Source organism: Bos indicus x Bos taurus, chromosome 2 (assembly GCF_003369695.1).
Source record: "Bos indicus x Bos taurus breed Angus x Brahman F1 hybrid chromosome 2, Bos_hybrid_MaternalHap_v2.0, whole genome shotgun sequence".
Lineage (NCBI taxonomy): Eukaryota > Metazoa > Chordata > Mammalia > Artiodactyla > Bovidae > Bos > Bos indicus x Bos taurus.
Window position 1 is genome coordinate 126524757 of NC_040077.1, and position 24188 is coordinate 126548944.

Here is a 24188-nt window from a genome sequence, read left to right on the forward strand (position 1 = left end):
CCCGGGGATCTTCCCGACCCGGGGATTGAACCCGGGTCTCCTGCATTACAGGCAGATTCTTTAACATCTGAGCTACCAGGGAAGCCCAGCACACAGTAAGACATTAATAAATACCAGTTGTGGTTGTGGTAGTTATTATTTTAAAGGATTCTGTGGCTGACAAGTTTGGAAATCAATTTCCCAATCCATCCAACATGGCACCATTTATAAAGGCATTCCTAATCTGATGAGAGACAACATGGTCTCCTCCCCCAAAAGACTAGTCTGATTGCTAAGACTTGACTTCATTCCAGAGAATTATCCTTCATTTCAATTGAAATAAAGTCACAACTGGCACCAGTCATTCATTTCCCAGTCCCTCCCCCGAAGCACATATACAGCCCAACTTCCTGTCAGAGGATCCCTTCCAGATTGCTCACAGAGAGGTGGAGTCCACAAGAACCCTCTTTCTTCTCCACGGTGAAGACCTGGGCTCTGCGACCTTCCTCTGACTTGCTGACACTGGAGCATCCTGAAAAGGCGCCTTTCCCCAGGATCCAGTGGCGCGTCTTCAGGAAGCAGCTGCTCAGGACCACCTCAATTTTCTGTGTCTGGCAGCGCAGAGCCACCAATGCCCCGGATAGTTCTGTAGGGGGATAAGAGCCAGGACAGAGCTTCCTGAGGCTCCCGAGGTGATGCCATGGGCAGGGGTACTAGTTCTAATCTGGGGGTCCAACCCATAGCCACTCCCTTAAAGACTCTCCCTCATGGGAGGAGAGACCCCTCTGCCATGATTGCACTGGGGACCCTAATCCCTGGCCTTAGCTGATCCACTCAGAATCTCTTTCCCAGGAACTGAGCCTGAAAGGAGGCAATAAGGCTTGAGAGTTGTGAGGCAGCCCTCTCCTGCCTTGTGGGCTGAGATGCAGGAACAGCCAGTGTTTGGAGAGAGGAACAAAGCAGTTGTGGGTACCGAAGGGAGTGAAGCAAGACTGAGAGAGGAGAGAGGGGTGACTCGCTGGTTGCCACCGCATCCATATTTCCAAGTCCCGGGGGACCCTGGCTGGAGCCTACCCTTGGGCTCCATGAGACACCCTTGTAATAAATTCTCCTGTTTGCCCTTCTCCAACCCATTGGCTTCTGTTACTTGCCTGTCAAGATTATTTGAGGAGATAATAATTTGCTTTGTTCTTTGATTTCCTTCTTATTCCAACGGGTAACCTGGACCCTGGGGTTTTTGAGGGACCTAAACTGTCTGAACTCCATAGCTCTTTCTGTCTTGTAAAAGCCTAAACTCCTGGAGAGACAGCCGAGGGAGGGAGGGAGCACCACTGAGAGTCATGACAGAGAGGAACACATCTTCACGTCCTTTTCAGGATTTCTTAGCTTCACAAGGCAACAAATTTTGCTTTGTTCCATGTTTTCAGTTCTCTAAATTAATTAATTAATTATACTTAAATCGATTAGCATGGATTTTTCTGCCCCTGGCACCACACGGTGCCCTGACACATGTCAGGCACCATGTTTGGGGTGATGAAGGTGAAGCTAATATTTAAGCCTTCTATTCTTTCTGTGTCTGTGCTTTCCACACTTGCTATTGAATTTGGGATGAACCGCTCACAGTCATTAAAAGTAAAATATCATGGAAATACTAAACATTTCTGGACTTGCTTTATTACTTTGAATTTAAAGGTTTTGTTTCCTTTTTTTAAAAAAAAAAAAAAAGCTCCTTGATTCTATCTTGGCAGACATGTTCGGTCAGAGGCATGGGCTGCAATATAAGAGCTGGTGCTTTGGAAGTTCCCAGGGGGTCTAGTGGTGAAGACTCTTGTGCTTCCACTGCAGGGGGTGTGGGGTTGGATCCCTGGTTGGGGAATTAAGATCCCCCATGCTGCATGGCATGGCAAAAAAAAAAAAAAAAGAGTAGTCTTTTTTTAGAAAAATGGGGGGGTTAGATTTATTTCCACTGTAGGGGGCATATGTTTGGTTCCCAGGACCCAGCTTTAGCCCTGCCAGAGGCTGAGCCTGAGAGGTAGTTGATTGCTACTCACACAGGGAGATCCCGTGACTTCCACTTTTCTGTAGTATCTGCTACACTTGTCTTGCCTCAACAAGACTTTTTCCCATTTCCCTGCTTAGCCCTCCAGGCCTCTGCTGGGGTTTTATCTTTGGTAGCTCATCATCTACTCCCCCCAGGAAGGCTTAATCTCAGATCCGTCGCTGGAATCCTGGGGGCTGAGGGTTGATGACTTGCCCATTCTACCTCTGCTGTACACCATATGTTTGCACCACCACCTCCAAATCCATATGTTAAATCCTAATATCCAATGTGACATTATTAGGAGGTGGGTCCTTTGGGAATTGATTAGGTCACGAGAAGGGAATAGCAACCCACTCCAGTATTCTGGCCTGGAGAATTCCATGGACTGTATAGCCCATGGGGTCGCAGTGAATCGGACATGACTGAGTGACTTTCACTTCACTTAGGTCATGAGGGGAAAGCCCTCATGAACAGGATTGGTGACCCCAGAGAGCTCCCTTGCCCCTTCCATCCTGGAGGGCACACTAAGAGGACAGCTGTCTGAACCAGGACGTGGGCCCTCACCCAATACCAAAGCTACCCGTGACTTCATCTCGGACTGTCAGCCTCCCGAAATGTAAGGAATGAGTTTCTGTTGTTCATAAGCCAACCTATGCATGGTATTTTGTTATACCAGCCCGAACTAAGACAAATTCACATGTCTAGCTACGCTTGCTCTCACTGGAAATCACCTCTGCCCAGGTAGACTCTTTTAGATGTCAATGTCTAAACCTCACTAGCTCTCCCATACCCTTTGGACTTAGTTCATCTGGGCCTTCACAGAGTTGTGCAGAGTTCTTAGCTGCACTGTCCGGAGTTCCTCAGACTTACCTGAGTGGGCATAGTAGCTGTTATTGCACATACAACCTCCGCTGTCAGCTAGGTACTCATCCAAAGCACAGATTTCTGCTCCAGGACTGCTGCTCCCAGTGTGTCTGGGGGACACTTGACTGACTCCAGTCCTGGCAGAGGATTTTGTTGTCCCTGGGGAGATGGGAGTAAGGGGTGTTGAATGAGCAGCTGTTGTCCCGGGTGACGGGGTCATGGCAGTACCAGCACTGGGGGCTGATTCCATTGGAGAAGAAGGTGTTTGCATGATGGTATTGTGATGTCTTTCGGACTCCGTGCTTATCGTGGAGGATGTTGTTAGGGTGAAGGGTGCAGCTGTAGTTACCCCTTCCTGAGCCCCAGGTATGCTTGTTCCAGGAACAGTTGTCTCCAGGGTGGTCACGGTTAGTGAAGTGGTGTGAGTAACAACACGAGTGGTCACAGGTGAAGATTCTATCGCATCAGTGGTTTTGTCCAATGTTGCTCGGGAGATTGTAGCTGACATCTCAGAGACAGTGGTTGTTGTGGACCCTGATGACGTAAGGTCAATGCCTGATGTGTTTAAAGCCATTGGAGTTGTGATTGTGGCTAATTTTGAAGAGTCAGCTGCCACTGATGACTCCAGTCCATTGGCTGCACAGCTGGATGTGAATGGGGCTGCAGCTGGAGCACTCTGGTTCTGTTTCGAGGGCTTTGCTGTTGTGGCCATGCTGGATGAGGCTGTGCTTCTGGATGGCCCTCCCTGGGCCTTCAGTCTGGAAGTCATCATGGAATTTGGCAGTGTAGTGCCCTCAGAGGTTGTACTGATAACTGTATTTAATTTCTCCTCCTGAGTCTCATGTGTTGGGCTTGTCTGCTCAGTGGATCCAGCAGAGCTGCCAGTTGGTGACGAAGTTAGAAGAGTAACTGGTGTTGAATGTTGCTGGGACTCAGACATTGTTGTCCTCCCGGTTGTTGATGAGGCATTAGATGGAACTGCAGGGCCATTATCTCTCCCACTGTTGGATGGGGCTGAAGTTGTGGAGGAATACTCTGTAATTCCCAAAGCTGCAGAGTTGTTCATGGAGGATGTTGTAATTGACCCCCGGGTTGTCATAATGCCTATAAAGCAAACAAACAAAAAGAAATCAATAGACCTGTTCCCTCCACCAATCCAGATGTTCTAACTTTACCAAATATCTTTATCGCAAGATTCAGTAAAGTAATATCAACACCAACTATATTATTACTGGCTTGCACCATTTATGTGCCAGCTCTGTGCTACTTTTATTTTCTTGGGCTCCAAAATCACTGCGGATGGTGACTGCAGCCATGAAATTAAGATACTTGCTCCTTGGAAGAAAAGCTATGACAAACCTAGACAGAATATTAAAAAGCAGAGACATCACTTTGCCAACAAAGATCTGTATTGTCAAAGCTATGGTTTTTCTAGTGGTCATGTATGGATGTGTAAGTTGGACCATAAAGAAGGTAGAGTGCCAAAGAATTGATGCTTTCACATTGTGGTGCTGGAGAGGACTCTTGAGAGTCCCTTGGACACCAAGGAGATCAAACCAGTCAATCCTAAAGGAAAGCAACTCTGAATATTCATTGGAAGGATGGATGCTGAAGCTGAAGCTCCATTACTTTGGCCACCTGATGCGAAGAGCCAGTTCATTGGAAAAGATCCTGATGCTTGGAAAGATTGAGGGCAAGAGGAGAAGGGCATGACAGAGAGTGAGATGGTTGGATGGCATCACTGACTCAACAGACATGAATTTGAGTAAACTCTGGGAGATAGTGAAGGACTGGGAAGCCTGGCATGCTGCAGTCCATGGGGTCGCAAAGAGTCGGCCACAACTTAGTGATTGAACAACAACTGTGCTAATAGATCTCAGCTGATGATGCCAGGGAGAGCTAATTTAACTAATTCTGGCAACTATGTCTCACTATGCTTAAAGACTATTCCAGAGACAAGAGTCAGCAAAAGATGGAAATCTATTATCACACTTGATCTTTGATTTCTTTTTGTTACATTCATCACCTGTTTATTATTAAAGTAGCTTCTCACAGATTTTTACTTACATGCATATGTATGAGCATGATCTTTGATTTCTTAATACCTTTTTTGATGTGACTTTCATACCACATTGAATATGATTTTAATATTTAAAGATACGCTTTTTTTTTTTTTTTTGCAACCCGACCCCCTAACTGAAAGCCAAGTGCTTCATTTACTGCAACAGCAGTCAAAGATAGTTTTGACAACCTTCAGTTTTCACCTTGTCTGAGTAAGGTGCTGTTCCAATGTGCAAGCCTTGGCACACTGAATCCTCACATCCACCGTGAGGTAAGGACAATTATTTCTATTTACCAGATGAAGAAACTGAGGCTCAGCCAGGGGAAGGCATCTGTGCAAGGTCGCACAGCCAGGAAGTGGTGGCACTGGATTTGAAACCAGATCCGTCAGACTCCAAAGCCCAATGTCCTCCCTACTATGCTGCACTGCTTCACAAAAACACAGCTTTATTCTCATAGCTGAGCCAGTTACCCTCTCTAGAGAAAAAGGCCCAAATCAGTTACCCCTGTATCCCTTGGACACCTTCCTCTCTCTCCTGGGCAATGGGCAGAAATAGGTCTATCACCTGATGCCCTGTTATCGTAACCTTGGCAGTTGCTGCTGCTGCTGCTGCTGCTAAGTCACTTCAGTCGTGTCCGACTCTGTGCGACTCCATGGACTGCAGCCTACCAGGCTTCTCCGTCCCTGGGATTCTCCAGGCAAGAACACTGGAGTGGGTTGCCATTTCATTCTCCAATGCTTGAAAATGGAAAGTGAAAGTGAAGTTGCTCAGTCGTGTCTGACTCTTAGCGACCCCATGGACTGCAGCCTACCAGGCTCCTCCATCCATGGGATTTTCCGGGCAACAGTACTGGAGTGGGGTGCCATTGCCTTCTCCTGGCAGTTGTCAAGGGACTAATTCAGAAAAGAGGTGACCCAGCCCAGGTGATGGGCTTGTCCTTCCCACAGTTAGCTCTGAAGAGGCACTGAACCTTCTCCCCAACCCCACCCACATCTGGCATCTGCTTCTTCCAACCCTCACTTTCTTCTACCCCTGAAGAGAGCTACGGGGTTACAAAAGGACAGGAGCGCTGGCCAGGATACACGAAAAGAAAAGCTAGGCTCTGGACCTGGCTCTGTTACTGACATGCTGTGCGATACTGGGGAAGACCACAGCTCTCTCAGTCCTTGCACATTCCACGAGCACAGTGAGGGACTTGGACTTTGTATCGCAAGACCTCTCTAAACCCTAGTGATCCATAGGTCTGTTTGCAGCAAAATTCCAAGCTGAAATGAAGAGAGATCGTGCTATAGGGGTCTCGAGTTTTTATTTTCAGGGACAGATGTTTCCACTGGATCTGATTTTATGTTTTCTTCCATGTGGTTAACCAGTTGTCTCTGCCCACTTTGGAGAAGTCTGTCCTCTCCCCACTGGTTTGTCAGGCTACCTGTTGTTATGCATCGAAACTAATTTCCCTGCTCTTTCATTCCCTTGGTTCACTTGGCTATTGCTGCGACACCACATTATCTTACTGTTACTTTAACATAAGTCTCAGTATCAGGTAGTGCGAGTCTCCCATCTTGGTCTTCAAAGTTACCTTGGCTATTGTTGACCTTTTGTTCTCCCTCATAAGTACTGGAATCTAACACCATTGTGATTTTGATTGGAAGTGTGTTGCAATTAGAGGTTTGCTAAGAATTCACAAGTATATGACATGGAAGCCTCCTGCCCATAGTAGCTCCTTTGAGAAGCAATGGAACCTGGCCTGGACCCCAGAGTCAGACCTGGGACAGACTCCTAGCACTGTGACGAGCAGACAACCCACTTCATGTCTCCGAGTCTCAGTTTCCTCAACTGTAAAACAGCATTGATAACAGTGCCTACTTCAGGGGTGCTCATAAAGATTAAATGAGACAATACATAGGAAGCACTTGGCACAGTGCTGAGCATACAGTAGGTGCTCAATAAGCAGAACCTGCTGCTGGTAATGATTTCCCCTTCTGTGCCTCTCACCAAAACTGGTATCTGCCTCCTGGGTATTATTTTGCCAAGGAAACACCCGGTCTTGGAAAAAGTCGTGACTCAGGGGATTGATGACACATGCAGTTTCCTGAAAGCTCCCCATATCTTCCCCCGTGCTGTCCCATGAACTCAGGATCCAGGGTTGCACTCCTCCGTTGCGCTCAGTGAGACATTGCGGGTGGCAGTTGGAGTAGGGCAGGGGAGGGCAGCAGGGGTCCAAGCCCCTGCAGGGGCCACAGTTCTAGACCAGATTGAGAGGGAACTAACCTACTGAAGCCCCTAGCTACTGGCCCAACGCAGATGGAAAGGACAGACAGAAAAGGGGAGACGGCTGAGATGACAGATGAAATGGAAGTAGACAAGGATGGCATCTTGAATGAGGATGGGCAGACAAAGCCAGAAGCTCTTCTGAGGTCATCCCATCATGTTCCTGCCCTGCCCCTCAAGCTCATGGGTGCCCTAAGCCTTCAGATCATTTAGGAGTAGGTTGAAGATGGCTGTACTCACATAAGGTCTTCCTAGGGACAGACACTAACCTATCTTCCACCACCTGCTTCCCCTCCCCAGTGAGCCAGAAGATGGGCTGTGAGAGCCTCCAGAGAAGGATGGATGGAAAGGGTGTGTGTGGATACTCACCAGGAAGATGGAGGGCTCCATCCCCAGTTAATAACAGCAGCAGCAGCAAAAGCCACTGTCCGCCCATCGTTCTTCTGGTTGATAGTCCCGGAGCTCACTGGCAAGGAGTCCTGGTCCAAACCGAGGCACAGACAGCAGCCCCAAGACAGCGAGGAACTGCTGGCGCTGGTGTCACCTCCCACCTGCCTGCTGAGTGTTCCACCCCTGCCCTGGTGGTCCAGACTGCTTCCCAGCAGGCCCCAGGGGGCTTTTCAGGGCTGGCAGCCATGCCGATGGGAGGGAATGAAGGGTGGAGTTTCCCATCAGCTGCAATCAGTGGGCCTCTGGGGATTCCTATTCCAACTGGTGACTGTCCCCAAGGCCCCTAATTGTCAGGGTACGCTGAACAGCCGGGCAGAACTCGAGGCCTTGCAGCCTTTCTCTCACATAACAGCAGGGAACCTGAGTCTCAGTCACATGGCTGATCTCATCAGACTCCCAGCTCCAGGGAGTTGATCTCCGGCCACTTGATTTTAGAGCTGGCGTTCAATCTCACCCTCTCCCGATTGCACCGATGGGCAAAATGAGGCCTGGTGACTTGCCCAAGAATGAGAATCCGTCAGGGCAGCTCTTGATAGTGTCCACCCGTGCCACGGCTTCGTCAGACTGCATTGCCTGGCTCAGGGACCTGCTGTGGCTCTCAGTGGTCTTACTGTGAAGGCCCCAAAGAGGTCTCACAGGTCCCAAGTTCTCTACCAGACTTCATTCACCTGACCCTCAAATTCTTCCTGCTGCCTTCCAGGAGGCTTCCATGCTCTTCTCCAGAGAGCCTGCCAGGACTCACATTTCATTCTCCATTGACCCAGGATGGAGTTTCCTGTACCTGCATGATTTGGTCAATGGTGACCCCACAAGACTAGAGCTCTCCAGAATGAGGACCAGTGTTTTATACCTTCAGACAGAGAGAGAGGGTAGGTGTTTCCATCAGTGAGGCACTCCCAACCCTGAAGACCAGACTTTCATCCCCCAAATTTAGGACCCTAATGCAGGAATTATCTCTCTACCATTAAGTCAAAATTTTTCAGGCTGTAGATTCTCTCTCCCATTAGACTGGAAGCTCTGGGGGACAGTCAGTTACTCCCCTGTCTGGCAAAAGAAGCTTTTGAGGGGGAAGGCTGCCTCCAGAGGTTTGGAGGTCTACCAGTCAGACACATTGATCCCAACACAAAACTTTATTGTCAATACACAATACCTGGCTCCACCAGCCTCATCTTTCTCCTCTTGGTACTTGGGCCCACTTAGACCCCATCTAGTTCTGGTCTAGCAGGGGACCAGGGATGCCAATCCTGAGGGCAAATCCTGGCTGCCTTGGCCAGCACCCCCTTGTGGGCTTATCCTTGCTGTAAGGCTCCCACTCTCATCCACCACCTTCTCCATCCGTGCTCCTCTGGACCTGGGGCTCACAGGCCCAAGTCCTAGAGATACCGCCCCCTTCCATCCCCAGGCATCTGCCCAGGTGTAAGGCAGAGGATGGGCTCAGGCCAGGATGTGCCATGTCACGCTAGCGATGCAGGAAGATGCAGCAGCTGGGTGTGTGCTCATGCCCACTGGCTCCTGTACTGCCCTCTCAGCGGCTGGCCTTGTGTTTGTTAATATTTGTGTTGGATTCCTGAACCTGCAAACCAAGAGGTCTTCTTGTCAATCCCCCACCCCTGACATGGCAGACGCCCCCTTACTTCCCTCCTCCAGCTCAACAGTGGCGCATCCAGGCTTCCCAGGGAAGTCCTTCCCGTCTAACTCTTAGTCTCCTCTCTGACGGTGGCGCTCTCCTCTCAGGCCATAGACACCCACAAGGCTCCCAGGTCAGATGGGATGGGAAGCAGAGAAGGAAACGAAATGTGTGGGAATGTGCTTTGTTCTATGGGGCTTCCCAGGTGGCGCCAGGGGCAAAGAACCCGCCTGCCAATGCAGGAGACATGGGTTCGATCCCTGGTTCAGGAAGACCCCCTGGAGGGGGGCATGGCCTTTTTCTCCCTAGAATTTTCTTCCCTCAGGAGGCTGCTCCTCTTACGTACCTGACAAGACCCGGGGGGTCCTATGCCCCCCTGGTGGACCTAAGCATTTGCCACTAAGCAGGAACTGAGCTGCTCAAGTCCCCTTAAGAGGAAGCTTGAAAAAAAAAAAGAGGAAGCTTGAGGGTGCTGAAGACCAAGATGGCTCAGTGTGTGGAGCCCTACAGGAGGGGCAGGGCCTCCCAGAAAATCTGGAATCTAACCAGATGGGCGGTGACTGCTGGGGTGCCTGGGAGTCTAGGGGGGCGGTCCAGACCTTGAAAGAGTCAGAAACCTTGACTAAGGGGGTGGTGGCTGGGTGGGGTGAGCACTGATTGAGTAGGAAAGGGAAGCTGAGAAGCTGCACCTTTTCTCTGTTGACGAGCGCGGTGATCAAGTCTTGCTCGCGAGTCATCTCACGGATGTCCACGGAGGACCTGCTCTCCAAGGATATGTTCCATGACAAGTACCTCTGCATCAGCTCCTCCTCCTGCTCCTGGTTGAAGCGGATGGAGCGGACCTCGTCCACTATCCTGAAGGTGGAAGGGTGAGTGCATTCCGAGGGAGGGGGTTGGGGGGCGGCCCTTCCATCTCTTCCCTGGGGTCCAGCCCCCTGCACCCTCCCCGCCTTGACTCTGATAGAGACCCAGGCCAAGGCTCAAGGCCCTTTGTGAGATTACGAGGAGGTATATATCCTGCACAGACAGTCTGGGAGGAGCCTGGGCAAGTCACTTAACTGCTCTGAGTCCCAGGGTCCCCATTATCAATCAGGGCATGAGGCCAGAAGAATCTGAGGGTCCACTGAGCCCTGACTCATGAGACTCGGGGGTTACCCCCTGTACCCGCCCTACATGTTGAGCTCATCACGGATCTCCTTGTATTCCATCAGGTTCTCCTGTATCGCCTCGAGCACCAGGCAAAAGTTGTCGCATGTTCTTTCCGAGAGGTTTGTCAGGGGGCCTCCCATAAATGGCTCTTGGGGGACGCCAGACATCTCCGAACGGGCGACTGCACAGTGCACCAGCGGCAGCTTGTTATTCCCATTTTCCTTCTTGTCGTCTACCTGGGGAAGGGAGAATGGAGAGGGAAGGGTAGCTTAGCCGGTACCCCCTCCCCTGGCCCCTTCCTGCCTGACTTCAGGGGAGACGAGTCTCAGGACGCCAGGGTTCTCACGCCCCTCATTTCAGCTCCAACCAGTCTTAGCCTCCCTCCTTTACTGTGGGAGCTCAACTTGAAATGCAGAAGTCTGTCCCTCTGAAAATTCTCACCCCTTTTCACAACTTAGTGCTTCCCCCATCATTTCCCTCCTGATAAATCCTACCCAGCAAACTTCTGAAACCCTAACTACTCTCAGGCCACAGTCCACAGCCCTCGGCACTTTACACAATACTCCCCACCTTTCGGAAGCTCTACCCCCCGATGAGTAATACTATAGCTAATGTTCATCGAGTTCTTAATATGTGTCAAGTACTGTTCGTTGACCCATGAAATTCTCATAATAGCCCTATGAAGTAAACAGAATTATTATCACTTCCATTTTATAGAAGAAGGAATTGAGGTTTAGATTGGTTTAAATGCCCTAAGGTCACCCAGCTGCTCACTTTTGAGTTGTCACAGAGCAAGATATCAAGGAACTCCACACCCCTCAGAAGCCTCAGTTGGTGAGTTGGCATTCACAGTGGGGATTGCTGCCTTCAGGCCTCAGGCTTGGCTTTCTTTAGGCCCTCCAGTGTGTGAGCGCGCGCGCACACACACACACACACACACACACACACTCAAGTTAGCACTCATATACACGCTCCCTTTCCCCCCTCTGCCCTCCCTATCTCACTCACCTCTCTGAAGGCTATTTGATGCTGGTGCCCCTGTTCTGCCTTCATCATTTGCTCCAGATTGGTGGTCACCACGACGACCAACAGGTTGATGCCAATGAAGGCACCCATGGTGATGAAGATGGCAAAGTAGATGGCGCCCCCAATCTCCACTCCGTACTCCCCTGTCTCCGTCCTGGAGATGGCAGTCAGGGGCCCTATCACCTCCCTGGCCCTTTGGGCCTCAGTTTCCTCATCTACGAGATGGAGAAATTATCTCAAAGCCTACTGGGACTTCTGCTGCCTCACTGCTGCTGTGCAGACCTAAGGCCTGACTCCTGATTGTTCCCACAGCTGCTCTTGAATGAGCACCCGCTGTACTGCCAGACAGTGGGCTGCCCTCAAGCCAGCCCTGCAAGGTGAGGATTCATACACCAGCATTATCAAATTTAATCTATTGGCTGTACTTTTATCATGTCATTCTTATTATAACTCAGGTTTGTTGTAGAAAAATCAGAGGGAAAATATATAGGAAAAAAAATCCCACCACTGTTAATATCTATTGCAAACCTCCCATAAAATATTTTCCCAAATAATAGCTTTTGCTCTCTTGCTACACATGTATGTGTGTGTGTGCACACAATGTCAGTCTCTACTAATCCTCAGAGCAACCCATGACATGGTTAAATGTCGTATTATGATCTCCAGTTGACACATGAGGAAACAGGCTCAGAAGGTTGCATGGCTAGTACAGTGGAGCAAAGACTCAAAAGGCCAGGCCACCTTTATTGCACATTCCATGACTTGTCCACTGCCTATAATGTAATGCGTAATGAGAGTAGAAGCCCCTTTACCAATTGGGCTTCTACTCTCACACGAGGAAGATAAAAAGAAATCAGTCAGTGGGACCCAGCCCCTGAAATGGCCTGGAAACAAGTAGGATTTGGGCTAAATGGAAAGAGGCAAAGAACAGAACGCAGGCAGCCCTCTGCGGCCAAACATGACCTTGGACAGTGGGTCTCAAAATGAATAAAATGAGACCTTACATTCCCAGGAGTCGAGGCATTCTGGTGGGCTCCAGTGTGGACTGGGAGCTGCCTTGGGACCCTAGGTACAACCACAGACCTGCTGCCTGGCCCAAGGCTAAGCTGCCCAACTGCTGAGCATGAAGGGAGACTGCAGTCCATGAACAAGACTGCAGCGGGACTTTGAATACATGGAGTTTCATAGGGACAAGGCTTCAAGTAGATTACAAAGCTAGAGGCCTCAGCCCCAGGAGTCTGCTTTTCCCCAGTTCAAAGCCCCAGGTGCCACACCCGCCTCCTGCCACCCTCACCCCAAGTCCTGGAGCCCCACTCCCACCTGAGACCCCTTCTCCCTCCCCAGGTGGTTTTTTTTGCCCCTGGATGCCCCAGGCCCTCCCCGCCTAGCTCAGCTGGACTGGGGGCCCGGAAGCCCCACGGACACTCACTGAAAGTCACTGTAGATGTCCACCCAGCCATCCTGGGTGATGCAGATGAAGAGGGTATACAGGGCAACCTGCATGTTCTGGAAATGCATGGGCACGAACACACCAAAGAGAGTGACCCCAAACACGGAGAACACCTGCCGGAGAGATGGGAGACCCACCCCTGATTTCACCCACGGGCCTGGGACACAGGACATGCAAAGGAGCTGCCAAAGGAATCACAGGGAGGCGGGCCTCTCCTCCTCTTATCTCCAAAGCCTCCTCCTCTCCTCTCCAGACACCCCGTATCCCCAGTGACCCAGGGGCCTGTCCAGGAAAGGGGGGCGGCTGGGGGGAGGGGAGGGCACTGACCAGCATGAGGAAGAGGATGAGGACCATGATGTTGGCCATATCGGGCACCGACTTCAGGATGACGCGAATGATCCGGGCCAGGGGCTCCACCGCCATGCACACGTGCAGCAGACGAAGTGCCCTGCGGCAGAGCCTCTCAGGGTGCCCCTCGGCCCTTCCCAGACCCCTCCTCCTCACCATCGCCCCACCTGCCCAGAAAGGCAGAGCTGATGCCCACCTGCAACAACCCCCTCCCCTCTCTCCCGGGATCCAGACGGGTCCCTTCTTCACTCCGAGTCCCCCAGCTTACCTGAGGGTGTAGGTGATAGCCACGACACTGAGTTCATTAACGAAAAACCCCAGGAGCAAGATAAAGATGATAAGGAAGTTGAGGATGTTCCAGCCGTCCTGGGGGGGTGGGCCAGCCCCAGCAGGGTCTGTCAGGCCCAGCCCACGGGTTCATCCTGGGTCTGCCCTCCCCACACCCTCAGGATGGGGACTCCTGGTGCTCTCAGAACAGGGCCAGTCACGTGCCACCCACTGCGGTCCTGCTGTCGCCCCCCAAACATGCCACAAAACACCCACGCACTCGCTGTCTCACACACGTGTCCACAGCCAAGTGCAGTGTCTGAACACACAATTGAGTCCCTCATATACGCCAGTTCCTAAGCTGAGCGCCCACCTTGGCTAGTGTGCCGCTGACAAAGGCCTTGCCCTGCAGTTAGGTGACCTGAAAGCGTTTGGATGCTCCAGCTTTGTGGGACACACACTACAGTTAATAAAACGAAAATAAACGAAAACACTAAGGCACAGGGCTTCAATAGCCACTTCAGAGCTGAACTAACTCTCACTGTAGAAGAAAGGCACAGTTTGCAAGCCCCACGTCCAACACGGCACAAACTCCTTTAGAGTACGGACGGAGGAAGGAAGCTCACGTGTATGACAAATTCAAGCACAACCGCTATGGGGGGAATTTTCTCTAATAAACAGTCTGCATTTTCCTTTGACCAGTGATCCCACTTCTAGAAATCCATCCCACACAAACTCTGGTACAACTACAAAATGACATTTGTAGAAGGCTGAAAATAACTAAAGTGTCCAGCAATTATAATAGAACACTGGCTGGCTAAACTACATGTTCATTCAATGGAGTACAGAACAATGGGAGAGGTCTCCATGTACTGACACAGAAAGACCCATTAAATGACAAAAGTAAAATGTACTGCAGCATTTAAACTATGCTACTGCATGGAAAGGGAGGACTAAAAATATACACATATTTGCTTATGATTGCAAAATAAACACTAGGAGGATAAACAAGAGATTATAAATAACAAAGATTATCTGAAGAGGGTGGGGGAAGGGGACAGGGATGAAGGGACAGAGTAGAAACAAGAATTTTGTATGCTCCTTTCAGTACAGTTTTGACCAATATGTAGCTGCATTAAATATTCAAAAAGAAAATAATTTTTTTTCCTTTTTGAAAAAATATTTGGCTGCAACAGGTCTTTGTTCCAGCATGTGGGATCTAGTTTCCTGACCAGGGATTGAACCTGGGTTTCCTGCATTGGGAGCATGGAGTCTTAGCCACTGGACCACCAGGGAAGTTCCAAAAAGAAAACTACTTTATTTTGAAAAAATTACTTTAATGGGAAAAAAGTTCTTAAATTTATTGGGCAGTCCAATAAACACAAGACTTCCTGGTATGTCACATTCAGAGTGTTGGTGCCTAAACATACATCAGGAGACACAAGGCTCCCTGTCTACAGATCCATCCCTGTATCCATTCAATATTAAGCTCCTACTCTATGCCACACCTCAAATCAGATCCTGAAGATACAGGATTTCTGCTCTGCTGAGCTCATAGGCTATTTTGAGGGAAGTGGACAGACAGTAAATTTTAACTCCTGGTGAGAGACTCCAGGAGTTGGTGATGGACAGGGAGGCCTGGCGTGCTGCAGTTCATGGGGTCACAAAGAGTCGGACATGACTGACTGACTGAACTGAACTGAACTGAGAGGTGAGTACACAGTGTTAGGGAGACAGGGCAACAACTAAGCTAGCTTAGGAGAAACAGGAAGACTTCCTGGAAGAGAAGACATCTGAATGAGTCTTAAACTGTAAGTAGGAGAAAAGCAAGTGAGTAAGTGGTAAGGAGCTTTCATAGACTAGATGTCAGCATGGACAAAGGCATGAAAGTGAGCAACAGCAGTGTGTAAAGTGAGCAACAGCAGTGTGTGTATGTATGTGTATGTGTGCGTGTGCACACGTGTAAGTGTGTCTTTAGGAATGTCAACCCACTCCAGTACTCTTGCCTGGAAAATCCCGTGGACGGAGGAGCCTGGTAGGCTGCGATTCATGGGGTCGCAAAGAGTCAGACACTACTGAGCGACTGATCTGATCTGAGGAATGTCACTACAAGCAGCTTGATGTAGCTGGAACACCCAAGGGTGAGGTGAGGAGTGATAAGGCTGCAAAAGCAGACAAGAGCCATTTCATGGAAAGCCTTAAGCACAACTGAGACAGCCTGGGACCTGGCACTCTTTGCTGCCGTGCTTCAATGCTTGCACCTGGACGTACCTCTACTCGAGCAACAAAATACAAAGAAACTGCTGCTGCTAAGTCGCTTCAGTCGCGTCGGACTCCGTGCGACCCCATGGACTGTAGCCTACCAGGCTCCTCCATCCACCGGATTTTCCAGGCAGGAGTACTGGAGTGGGGTGCCATTGCCTTCTCCTACAAAGAAACTATTTGGGACTAAAAATAACTAAGTGCATGTGCAGATGGGACAAATCTGGGACAAAAGATACAAAAAGACCAAAAAATTCAATTGCCACTTCTAAAGAGCCAGGAGCAAAAACAGGATGTTGGGAGCAAAATCAGGGTATTGCACATGCCCCCTGCACACAACACTACCTAAGGGATGGGAAAACCACCTAAGACACCCCTCCAGTCTGACTCCAGACACACCCCTACCCCCACCCCATGTAAGGAACAACCTTGCCTCGCAGGTCAGGGATTAAGGGAACAAAACAATCTGTTGCTTGTCCTCCTTCCCCTCTTCTGCAGCAGGGGCCCTAAAAAGCCTAGCCTGAATCTTTTGTCTGGCCTCTAGTCAGTTTCTGTTGATTGGAGAAGGCCAAGAACCCTGGTCGGTATCACAATGAGGCATTTAGACCTGATCCTATAAACAGTTGGGAGCCACTGGAATGTTTAAGGGCACTCTGTCTTGGGCTTTGGGAAAACTATTTTGATGGCAGGTGGGGTGCACTGGAAGCCATAGCAACACCCTGTGAGAGAAGACAGGAACTGGAATGGGGTACCAGAGCTGCAGAGGTGGCAAGAAAATTGTGAAATTCTTAGGTGGTAAAATAGTAATTAATAGAGTGTGGAGGTAAGGAGGAGACAGGAGCCACATGAGCACTGTAGAAAAGGGGGCATTGTGGGCAAAACGTTGGGGATCCCATGTGGCTGGGTAATATTTGAAATATTAACTTGCAGATTTTCCTCCCTCCCCTGCCTTCTCCCTTTCCATCCACCCATTAAATGGGGAGTAGTCCTTGTACACCAGGACCAGGAGAGGGGCTGGGCCTGGGGAAGAAGACAGCAGAGGGTCTCTAACAAGCCCTGGCTTTTGGCACTGGGAGGCTGGCCCCAGATAAAGGTTAGGGCTTGGGACATTCGTTGTCAGCCATTAGTTCTGGAGGGCGGTTTTGCCTTCCAGAGGACATTTGGCAGTGTCTGGAGATACCCTTGATTGTCACAGCTAGGAAGACGTTTATGGCATCTAACGGGTAGAGGCCAAGAATGCTGCTAAACATTCTACAGTGCACAGGACAGTCCCCTCCCAATGAAGCATTATCTAGGCCAATTATGTCAACAGTGCCCAGGCTGAGAAATCTTGTCCTTGAGGAGATATGCAGAGTGGCTGGGAGGAACACAAAATTTGCTCCCATTCTCTTGTGCTAATGAAACGCTAGAGTTTAGCCTTGAAAGTGCAGGCCCTCCTAACTGCTGCTGCCAATGAGACAGGTAGGAATCTGGGACCCTTTGCTGCAATGCTTGCACCTGGACAAACTTCCCCAAGCAACAAAATACAAATAAACTGTAAGAGACTAAAAATAACTGCCTGCATGAGCAGTTGGGGCAAATTATGGACAAGATACAAAAAGACCAAACAGCCTAAATGCCACCTCTGAAGAGCATAGAGCAAAAGCAAGGGGCTGGAAGCAAACGCAAGGGCTCAAAAGCAGTAAGCAAAAGCAGTACTCGCACATGCCTCCTGCACACACCACCACCAAAACGGCAGGCGTACCACCTAAACCACCCCTCCAGTCCGACCCCTGGTCACACCACTACCCTCACCTCATACAAGGAATCAGGGAGAGATGAGCAAAGGAAATAGTTACTTGTTCTCACTCCCCACTGCTACTGCAGAGGCCCCAACAAAGCCTTGCCTGAATTTCTTATCTAGCCTCTGAACAATTTCTATGGACAACGAAAGAAATCTCAGGACTGCTTTCACATAAGAAATGCTCTCTCTTAGGGAACAAATATCTGCCTGTATCCTGAAGAGTGGTACATTGAAATATTCACAAAATCATGGTACCTATTCTCCCCTCCACCATGGAGACAAATAAATATGCACCATCCTATTCTATTTTCTGTTAATAAACATCCTCCCAAGTGTTGGTCTCACAAAGCAGCCTTTAAGACATCCATACTTTAGAAATATTGTTCTAGGTTCTACATTCTGTGTTCTATGAAGTGACACTTCTAAGCCCTGGAAAGCTTGTAATTCTAATTGGTTGTCCTGATAATGGTATTTAAATGATGCTTCCTTTTTAAAAACGTATAAAGTTTTGATGGGTAATTTTTTTTAAAGACTCTTCTTGCACATGCCCAAAGGCAAGATAAATCTCTTGACTCCAGAAATCCTTTGACTCTAGAAGTCCCATTTAAACAAAGAATTTGAGTCTTTGTTTCACTTTATGTAATGTTAAGATCTGTTCCTACCCAGGTATCTTTTTGATACTCTCCCAAATAGGAGTCAGAACACTATAGCTCAAGGCCAAATCTGACCAGCAGTCTCTTTTTTTTAAGACCCATGGGTTTAGAATGATTTTTACATTTTTTTAATGGTTGGGGGGAAAGCAAAAGGAAAATAATATTTCGTGACATGTAAAATTTAAAGTTCAAATGTCAGTATACACAAATAAAATTTATCTGGAACATAGCATGCTCATTTGTCTATATACTGTCTATGGCTGCTTTGTGCTCTTACAGCAGAGATGAGTATTTGCAACAGAGACTATATGGCCCCCACAAAAAAATATTTACCTGGCCCTTGAGAAAATTATAGGGAAACCTCCCTGCAATGCAATTGGATGGCCAAAAGGGGGCACTCTCATGCAGTACCACTAGATTACTAGTAGATTACAGGAAGAATTGTCAATTACTGACTCAACAGAATAATCACCAACTGGGAAAGAATCATCAATTATAGGCCCCACAGGAAAAGAGGTACAGAGCATCTCCTGCAAGAAATCTAATATTCCAGAAACTCAGCTAATAAGACCATTTCACCCTGCACTCTCACTTTTCTCCAGCAGATTTTGGTTCAAATCAACCTCTCCTAACTGCCTCCTTTTTCTCCCTAAAATAATGTTCCTCTCCATTTTTGGACTTGCTGTGGCTTTGGCTATAGCTTACTAGTCCTGAATTGCAAATCCTCTTCTATTCCCAAATAAACCCCCCATTTTGTTTTGCTGGTAAAATAACTGACTTAATTATTTTTAAGGTCAACACCCTTTACAGAAAGTCTCTGCTGACCCCTCTGCTCTTGAACCCTGTAAATTAAGGTGTGTGTGTGCGCACTAAGTTAATTCAGTCGTGTCTGACTCTTTGCAACCCTATGGACTGTAGCCTACCAGGCTCCTCTGTCCATGGGATTCTCCAGGCAAGAACACTGGAGTGGGTTGACATGCCCTCCTCTAGCGGATCTTCCTAACCCAGGGGTAAATGAAGGTGGATACTCTCAGCTGCATTTCTCTGATAAGGAAATCAAGGTTTTCCTAAGAGCACAGAACTAGGGAAAGCTGGATCAGGAACGGGGACCCAGGAAGGCTGCACTTCCAGTACAAATTACTTTCTGCCACATCACAGACATCTCAGAAGTCAGTCTTTCTTTCTTCATGCATGCGCATGAACATACTCACACACTCATACACACACACACACACACACACACACACACTCCTCAGGTTTCAGGGCCAGGTGCACAGTGGTGGGGACAGGATGGGGTGCCAACCCTAAGGAGGAGTAGAGGTGATGGCAGGGAGGGCCCAGGATCTCACCTTCCAGAAAATCCAGAAACCATTCAACCAGCCGAGAAGAAGTTCACAGATAAGGGTGGTCAGCACAATGTCATCTATGGTAGAGAACAACTCATAGTGTTTCTACATGGAAGACAGAGAAAAAGAAGGGCAGAAAAGTCAGTGGAGTGGGGCCTTGGCAAGACCAGGGACAGAGGATGTCTGTAGGGAAGGGGAGGCCTAGATTCTTATTGCTTTTCAGGCTTGCATCTTTGTAGCGCTCTTTAGAGTAACTCTTGCACGTACGTGCCAGGCACCATTCTTAAGACCACAAACTTATTTCATGTTACCATCACCATCATCCTGCAAAGTAGGTTTTATTCCCATCTTGCACTTGAGGAATCAGAGAAGTGCCCAAAGTCAAACAGTTAGTGATAAAGACTGTTGTCTGACTACAAACCTTTGTCCATGAACTCTAGAGTAGGAAAAGGGAGGTGGAGAAAGGCAGAACAGACTCCAGGATCGGGAGGGAAAGCCCTGGCCCTTGAGATGGAGGACACCAAGTCCCATCATTGCTTCTTTGGTTGTCTCCACCACTCCGGCTGCACCAGCTCCCAAATCCCCAGGCTTGGCTTGACCAAACTCCTGAGTATCCCCTTACTCATGGGTCCAAGACATGCTCCCGGGGTGGATGGATTGATGGATGGATGGATGACTCCATGATTCTGAATTCTGTTTAAAACGACTCACTTTCACGCCATCTCCTGTTAAGCTGTGACACTGCTGTTGTTTGTGACATGAACAGCTCCCAGCCCCCGACTCCACTTTGCCAGTTACAAAAGTCACCTGACTCCCCCTTTTCTTTACCTCCGTGGCCCACAGACTCAGGGCTTCACGCCTCCTGCTCCCCACACCTTGCCACCAGCTCCATCCACCAGCCAGTGTGAGGCTGGACAGAGTTGCTTCTTTTTCTCTCAGCCATGCAGCACAGCATGTGGGATCTTACTTCCCTGACCAGGGATTGAACCCATGCCCCCAGCAGTGCAAGCGTAGAGTCTTAACCACTGGACCACCAGGGAACTCCCTGGGCAGAGCTTCTTAAGTTCAGATGGGAGCTGAAGTTTATGGGCTCCCAGCCTGTTCCAAATTCCCAAAGGGCATCATGGGCCAGTGGTGTCTACCTAAAGCAAGGAAAGGCTTTTTCTTCCCTTCATCTTTCCCTTCAGCTCTACCCCACTGGCCACAGGTGGCAATAGCCTCTTGTATTTACTGAAAGAGCGTCCTGAACAGTTGCCCTGCCTTCTCCAAGTCAAGAGCATCTGTGGTTAAATCAGAGTTGTATTCTTTACCCACAAACCTTCCATGACTCGCTATGGCCTGCAGGGTGAGGTACAAAACCAGGCTGGCATTCACAGCTCTCTAGGATCTGAGCTTCACGGCACATACACTCTACCAGGCTTTTTTAGCATTTTTGACTTGGACTCAAATATATATTTTACTCCATAATGCTTTCTCTCCCTCTGGCTCCTCCCCTCCCTCTCTCTTCCCCACCACAGTTGCTACTTCATTCTTTTTCATTTTGTTTGATTCTACATCAAAAGCTACCTGCATTCTGAATTGTTTTCATGATCCACTGATGAGTTTTGATCTGCCCTCCAGTCACTCATTCTGCAAACCCTGGCAAGTGGGTTTCTGCCTCCACCACATCAGAGTTAGCTCCTGTCAAGGTCACAAGGGCAAGATCCAAGGGGTGTTTCAGAGTCCTTTTCTGGCCTCGTGTCCTAGCCACATCTGACACTGCGCTTGCTCCCTTGGTAATGTTCTCTCCCGGGGATCCTCTCACTCGGCTGGCTGCTCCTCCTTACTACCCTTTTGCATTTCCTCTTCTATTTTCTGACCTTTACTTAGAGGCTCTTCTCAGAGAACTCTGTCTTGGTCCCCTTCTCACTCGGTACTCTCTCCCAGGCAACCTCATCCCTTCCTTGAGCTTCGGCAACCAGCTGCTTGGATGTCAGTCACTCTCACGCTGCCATACTTTAAACCCTGGCTTGCCTGGATAAACATCAAGGTCCTACTGTATAGCACAGGGGACTATAGTAATATCCTATGACAAACCATAATGGAAAAGAATATAAAAAAGAATATATATATGCATACATAACTGAATCACTGCCGTACAGCAGAAATTAACACAACACTGAAATCAATGATACTCCAATTTAAAAAAAAAGTAAAAAATAAAAAAATAAACCTTGGCTTGCTGTTCATGGGGTGGCAAAGAGTCAGACACGACTGAGCGACTGAACTGAACTTCCAAAGACATCCTCCTTAATATAACTTGAAGATGCTGTGTGATCTGGCTGTTGACCGCCTCTCTGAACTTGTAAGTCACCACACAGGAACATTTTAAAATCACTGGCTTTCAAAAGGACAATTCACGTATGTGGTGGACTCCTTGTAAGAAATTAAAACCTCAAGGGTAAGACCCAAGTCATAGTGGACTTGAAGCTGGATACCCAGAACTCACTTCTATGCTGTTTCTTCTGCCCAAAACATTCTTCTCCACCTCCTTCTGCCTGGCCAACACCTACTCATTCTTTATTCTCCACTTAAATGCCTCTTTCTCCAGGAAGCCCACCTGACCCCAAGATTGCGTCCAATGCCTCCTCTGAGCTTCCACACACCCTGTGACACTCAGGTACTTGCAATGACATGTTTGTCGTGTCTGTCGTATTCATACCTGGCACAGAGCCCAGTATCTGGTGCAGAGTGATTCTCGCTCAGTGACTATTGGTTAAAATGGGATACCCTTCCCCACAAGACACCCACTGGCCTGCCTCTGCTCACACCATTTTTCTCCTGTCCTTCCTCTGCGAATCCAATGCATTTCTCAAAGCTGGGGCCCCTCCAGCACGAAGTCTTCCTTGATCTCAGTGCTGAAAGGCCCGTGAAAAGCATCCAATCCAACCATCATAAAAAGATGAGGAGTCCGAGGCCCAGGGAGGGAGGTGCCTTGCCCCGGCCCCTGTGAGATGAGTGAGAGCAGGGGTCAGGCTCGAGTCCCACCTGGCCAAGCATGGAGTTGGTGCGGAGAGCGATGGTGATGGCGTTGACCACCAGCAGCATGGCCAGCAGCACCTTGGAGGCCGGGTGTCGGAGAAGCTGCTTGACATACATGCGCGTGATGAACTCCTGCATGTCCCAGGCATCCTGGGAGAGGACGGGGGACCTTCCTTCAGGCAGGTGTCACCATACGAGGCCTCTGCCTGGAAGTTTGCTCTCAGTGAATAGGGACCCACAGGGGCCACTTTTAGGGGGAGAAGTTGCCTGAGACGGGATCATAGAATTGGGGGCATTAGTGTAGAGGTCACTACTTAGTCACTGAAAGCGGGTCACTCCTGGGGGTGGTCTTTGTTGGGGTCATTGCAAGGGAGACTCTTTTGGGGGTCTCTGCTGGGGAGTGGCTCTCATTATAGAGGGGCTCCTGTGAGGGTCACAGCCAGGCGGTTACTAACATATCATGGTTGGGGAGCGGGTCACTGCAGGGATCCCTACTGGGGCGTTTAGAAGCAGAAGGGGCAGTTATCCTGAGGGCCTGTGGCCCCATGGATGCAGCAGCAGAGGGGTCACCATGGGGGTGAGGATGGCTGCAAGCCCCCGCCAGGCTGCACGCCCAGCCTCAGCCTTACCTTCCTGCTGGTGATGTCTCGGCGGTTGATGAGCACTTGCTCCTCTGGCCGCCGGTAGGGCTCTTGAGCAGCCCTCTGCAAGGGTGAGGAGGGGGCCCATCAGGGCAGCCCGTGCCCCTCCAGACCCAGTCCAGTCCTCTCATGCCTCATCCCACCCCGGGATGCCCAGCTTGGGCAGTGCAGCCAGGCAGGAGCCGCCTACCAGGCGGTTCAAAGGTCTGATGTAGGTGGTGTCTGTCCACTGCTGCCACCAGCTCCTCTGATTATCTGCCATGTCGCTCAGTCTCCCCCGACTCCTCAAAGAAACGTCACTCCAAGCGCGCCTGCCCGCCCCTCGTGGTGATATCACAGAGGCCTCTGTGACCCCCCAGCGTCCGCATTCCACCAAGGAACTCCTGGAGCAAGAGAAGCTCCTCCCACTGACTCCCCTGGGTGTGCCACAGAGGAGGCCCAGCACACGGGGGAGGTCACAAGTCGGAGGCTGGTGAGAGCAGGTCAGGTCTCTTACGCAGCCTGGATGGAGACAAAGGGGCAGGTCCCTGCTCTGCATCCAGGAGCTGGAGGTGAGACCCTGCCAAGGAGAGAGAAGAGGAGAAAGGTGTTTCGTTCTGGGGTCCTCCTCCAAGCAGACTTCATCCTGAATCCCTGCCCACTGGCCACCCCATCCCACCACCCCAGTCTCCAGGGCTGCCCTTCTGCCCATCTTTCCATGGGAGGTATGTTTCCCCATCTGTAGAGGAAAAGTTTGGTCTCTGTTTCTCACATGTTCCCCCCTGGAGATGGCACAGGACAACACCATCAGGTCTCTGAGGGCTGGGGAGAGATGGGCATTAAGGAGAAGCCCCCACCATCCTGGTAGGGATGGGGCTTCAGCTAGAGACCCCGTCGGTGGGCTGTGCAATGGGCTACTTACCAAGAGCATTCACCCCCATCTGACAGCTTTTCATCCCTGTCCCCTCCCA

At 49.6% G+C, this 24188-nt stretch overlaps 1 protein-coding gene across 1 annotated transcript; it reads right to left on the minus strand.

The window, feature by feature from the left end:
• Window positions 1–8782: 8782 nt before the first annotated feature.
• On the minus strand, window positions 8783–24172 carry CATSPER4 (cation channel sperm associated 4). Its single transcript, XM_027519831.1, has 11 exons — window positions 23429–24172; window positions 23227–23301; window positions 22604–22747; window positions 19580–19681; window positions 13534–13631; window positions 13245–13365; window positions 12897–13030; window positions 11450–11621; window positions 10466–10677; window positions 9982–10147; window positions 8783–9238 (listed from the first exon to the last, which is right to left on the minus strand). Exons 1-11 carry the CDS (start codon window positions 24146–24148, stop codon window positions 9191–9193), a joined length of 1992 nt encoding a protein of 663 aa, XP_027375632.1. The 5' UTR covers window positions 24149–24172; the 3' UTR covers window positions 8783–9190.
• Between the last annotated feature and the right edge of the window lie 16 nt (window positions 24173–24188).